This window comes from Orycteropus afer, unplaced genomic scaffold (genome assembly GCF_000298275.1).
Source record: "Orycteropus afer afer isolate SDZICR_OR568_19922 unplaced genomic scaffold, OryAfe1.0 scaffold00014, whole genome shotgun sequence".
In the NCBI taxonomy this organism is placed as follows: Eukaryota; Metazoa; Chordata; class Mammalia; order Tubulidentata; family Orycteropodidae; genus Orycteropus; species Orycteropus afer.
The window spans coordinates 16,050,956-16,055,305 of NW_006921601.1; the positions used below are offsets into that span (position 1 = coordinate 16,050,956).

The 4,350-nt window shown below is 36.0% G+C and overlaps 1 protein-coding gene across 1 annotated transcript in view; it reads right to left on the reverse strand.

Annotated features, from left to right (window-relative positions):
- PIK3C2A (phosphatidylinositol-4-phosphate 3-kinase catalytic subunit type 2 alpha) overlaps nt 1-4,350 on the reverse strand; it is a 107,593-nt gene that overhangs the window by 69,650 nt on the left and 33,593 nt on the right. The window contains exon 2 of the mRNA XM_007955490.2: nt 2,648-2,751. Within this exon, the coding sequence (XP_007953681.1) occupies nt 2,648-2,751 (104 nt within the window). The remainder of the gene's footprint in view (nt 1-2,647; nt 2,752-4,350) is intronic.

Consider the following 4,350-nt stretch of genomic DNA (forward strand, 5'->3'; position numbering starts at 1 on the left):
ATGGATTGATACAGTGGCTGCGATGATGGGCTCGAGTATAGCAGGGATTGTGGGGCTGGTGCGGGATCAGGCAGTGTTTCGTTGTGCTGTGCATGGGGTCGCTATGAGTCGGAAACGACTCGACGGCACTTAACAACATAACAACAACAAGGTATTCTAAAGAAAAGAAATGCTGGTTAAAAGGTAACATAATAGAAGGCAGAGTTTCAATAAAATATTAGCTACTCTAGAAAATCTAGCTAAATATTAAAGGGAGAAAGGACAAGAAAATGAAGGAGGGAGGGAGGAGAGATGAAATTTTTACAATATGTGAATTCCTGGACTTGTTCAAAATGAGTTTCTAGCACTCATAACAGAGGTCCTGACTCACGCAGTGATATAATGGAAAGAAAACACACTGAACCCAGAGGAAGGAAGACCTTGCTCTGTTGCTGACTATATGAGTAAATCTTAAGAAATTAGGAAACTAATCTGAGTTTTAGTTTCTTCATCTATAAAGAATATTTACATACATGTAAGATTGGCAGACTATTTTAGAAATGCATTTTTCTAGTTCTTCAGAAAAGAATATATTTACTCTTCTAATCTTGACTATTATAATAATTTAAATGTCATTTAAATATCAGTAGGTCTGTATTTTGAATGCCAGTAAGTATACGACATCATAACTCAAGAATAGACCTATACACAGAAAGCAATTACCAGGGATGGAAGGTGGAAGGAAGGAGAATCACTTCAGAGATAATAGACCCTTGTTATTTTTGGTGATGAAAAAGGGAATAATATCTAATATGGGTAGTCTGCACAACTGGACCAAGGCAAATAAAGACACTAAAAAGTATTCAAGAATAAGAGACAATTTCTATAAATGCTGTAATATATATAATTTTGCAACAACAGTAGTAACAATCAAAAAATATTTACATGGCTACATAGATACATAGGAGCTCTGGTAGCATAGTGCTTAAGGCACTTGACTGCTAACCAGAAGGCTGGCGGTTCAAACCCACCAGCCACTCCTCGGGAGGAAGATGGGGCAATCTACTTCCACAGTGATATTGCCTCGGAAACCCAAGGAGGGGTCACTATGAGTTGGGTCTGACTTGATGGCAAACAACAACAACAACAACATAGATACTTATGCATGCACATATGTGTATAGGAAGGCAGATGTGAGTACATGTGTGTGCATATATAGGTGTATGTGGGGATATGTATAAACATAGGGATGTAGATACATACTTGAATATGCTGCATATTATATTCATATATATAATAAAGCATAAAAGCAGGCACAATTATGGAGACTTCTTAGACATATCCAAACACCTCGCAAGATTGGTTTACTGGGTTAAAAGGCTTAGGAAAATAATAATAATAACAACATAACTCATAATGTTCTATATCCTAGTTTGGTGAGCATCATCTACCACTACTGACCATTCTGACCAGGGACACAACAGAAGGTCCCAAACAGAAGTGAGTGAAAAATGTAGAACAAAATTCAAATTCCTAAAATAGGACATACTTACAGGATCAATGGAGACTAAAAGATCTCCTGAGACTATCACTCTAAGGTAGCCCTTAAACTTGGAACTGAAGCCACTCCTGGAGGTTATCTTTCAGCCAAATACTAGACTGGCTTATAAAATAAATAGTATCACCTATGAGTAATATGCTCCCTTAAATAATCTACTGTATACGACTAAATTGTCACCATTACCCAAAAGCAAAGATAAGAAGGTAAGGAAGGGCAAGAAAGCTAGATCAATGGAAACAAAACAAACAGGACAGAAATGATAATGCTGACACACTATGAAAGCTGTAACCAATTATCAGAGAATAGTTTGTATATAAATTGTTAAATGGGAAGGTAATTTGCTATATAAACTCTCATCAAAAACACAATTAAAACATTTAAATAAAAAGAAAGTAAGTTTATAGCAAAATTAAGTCTCCCTGTGGTAGCTAGTGCTAAGGCATATGACTGCTAACCAGAAGGCTGGCAGTTCAAACCCACCAGCCACTCCTTGGAAGGACGGTTGGGCAATCTACTTCCATAGTGATACTGCCTCGGAAACCCAAGGAAGGGGTCTCTATGAGTCACGTCCAAATCCACAGCACAGAACAACAACAACAAATCAAAAGTAGCATTTTCTAAATGTAACATCACAACTCAAAAGTGTAAACTTAAATTTTTTTTTTTTTACTTACTTACTTTACTTACTTACTTACTTATTTAGCAGTGTTTCCTCCCTTCTCCTCCCACCCCTGGCAACCAACAAAGAAAGTTTCCCTCCACATATAAATTTTTCCATGCACTGGTTAATAAAATATAAAAGTCTATTATCTAATCTCAAATTTCTCCCTTTTTTAAAATTTTTACTGTGGTGAAAAAAGATACACCAAAACCATCTAACCTCAATATTGTTTTTCTTCTACATACTCAAAAACCTAAAGCTTAGAATGCAGGTTTGTAATAACATGCTGTTAGCTGTATTAACATGTCAACTAACTGTCTGCCTTGAAGTTGTAGCCACAGGAAGAAAATAATGAACATTTTTAGAATTTCAGAATTATTAGCACTATGCTGGTTAAACAAATATTTACTTAACAAAAATCCAGTAATTTATAAAGAATTCCTTACTTTGCAATTGACTGACAAAAAGCTGCCACTTCCTCATTCTGTACTTCCATTTCTCGCAGAAGAGAACTTTCAGTTGGCATACTACTGGTCCCATTTGAGTCTTTCTGTTAAAAAAAAAAAAAAAAGAAAATTATTTAAAAAGTGAAAGATCCCTAAATGCTACAAAGCAGCACAGCACAAACATATTTCTATGAAAGTATGCACAAATACGTGGAAGCAATATCAATACCAAAGTTTAATATCATTGATTAATTTATTTGTAAAAGTAATGCCAACAAAGCCTCATTTTAAGTTCATTGGTTTTAACTGATCAAAAAGAGAAACAGGCTGTACTTTGTACTGGTCAGTTAGAATGGAATGCCAAAACTATCCATTCAAAAGCTTCCTGAAATGAATGCTTCAGAAACTTAACAGTTGAATGAAATTAAAGGACTATCTCTGGTTTTCTTTAATGCAATTTATTGAAATATAATTTATGTACAGTGAAATACACAAAAGTAAAGTGACATGGGTCAATGCTTGCTTTCTTTTTTTTGCAGTGTTTCCTCCCCTCACCGACCACCCCTGGCAACCAACAAAGAAAGTTTCCCTCCATACAGAAACCTTTCCTTGACCCTCCACAACAACAAACTTATACTATATTTGTCCTTCTGTGATTGACTTATTTCACTCAGCATAATGTTCTCCAAGTTCATCCATATTATGCAGTGTTTTGCACACTTTACATTTTCCTTTAGTGCTGCATAGCATTCCATTATGTGTATGTACAATAGTTTGGTCATCCACTCTTCCAATGAAGGGCATATAGGTTGTTTCCATCTTTTGGCAATTGTAAATAATGCTGCAATGAGCATGAGTGTGCACATATCTGTTCCTGTCCTGGCTTTCATCTCTCTAGGATGTATACCTAGTAATGGGATTGCTGGGTCAAATGGTGTCTCCAAATGCAGCTTTCTAAGGAATCGCCATATGCTTTCCACAGTGGTTGTATCACTTCATAGTCCCACCAGCAGTGTATGAGAGTCCCAATCTCTCCACATCCCCACCAGCATCTGTTATTTTCTGTCTTGTTGAACCTTGCCATCAGTGATGGGGTGAGATGATTATCTCATTGTTGTTTTGATTTGGATCTCTCTGATGGCCAATGACTATAGGCGTCTCTTCATGTATTAGTTAGCCACCTGAATATCCTCCTTGGTGAAGTATCTATTCATGTCTTCTGCCCATTTTTTAATTGGATTGTTAATCCCTTTGGTGTTGAGGCATTGGGAGTTTTCTATAAATCTTAGAGGTTATTGGCAAATGTGAATTTGTTGCTGTCATTTTTGTTATATGCTTTTTCGTGGTGTCAATTTCTTTGTTCCACATAATTTTCTATGGTGAGCTCATTTTGTTTATGAATCGTGTTACCACTTCCTTTATTGTTATTGTTTTAGTATTTGCTAAATATTTGTGCTGGTCCTCTTTTTTATTTTGATGTGAAGGTTTATTATTTTTCTTTGAGGTTACCCTGTGATTTATGGTTTTCTTCCCAAGTTTGGAACAGTCCATTCTGTCTTGTAGTTGTCTTGACTTCCCTACCATCTAGAAGTTCTGTTAACAACCCAATTTTTTTCCCTCTTTTTGGTTTGTAGTTGTCTTCATTTGTCAATTGATGTCTCTGGTTCCCTGTTTACAATCTTGTAGGCTTATTTACTTTGGAT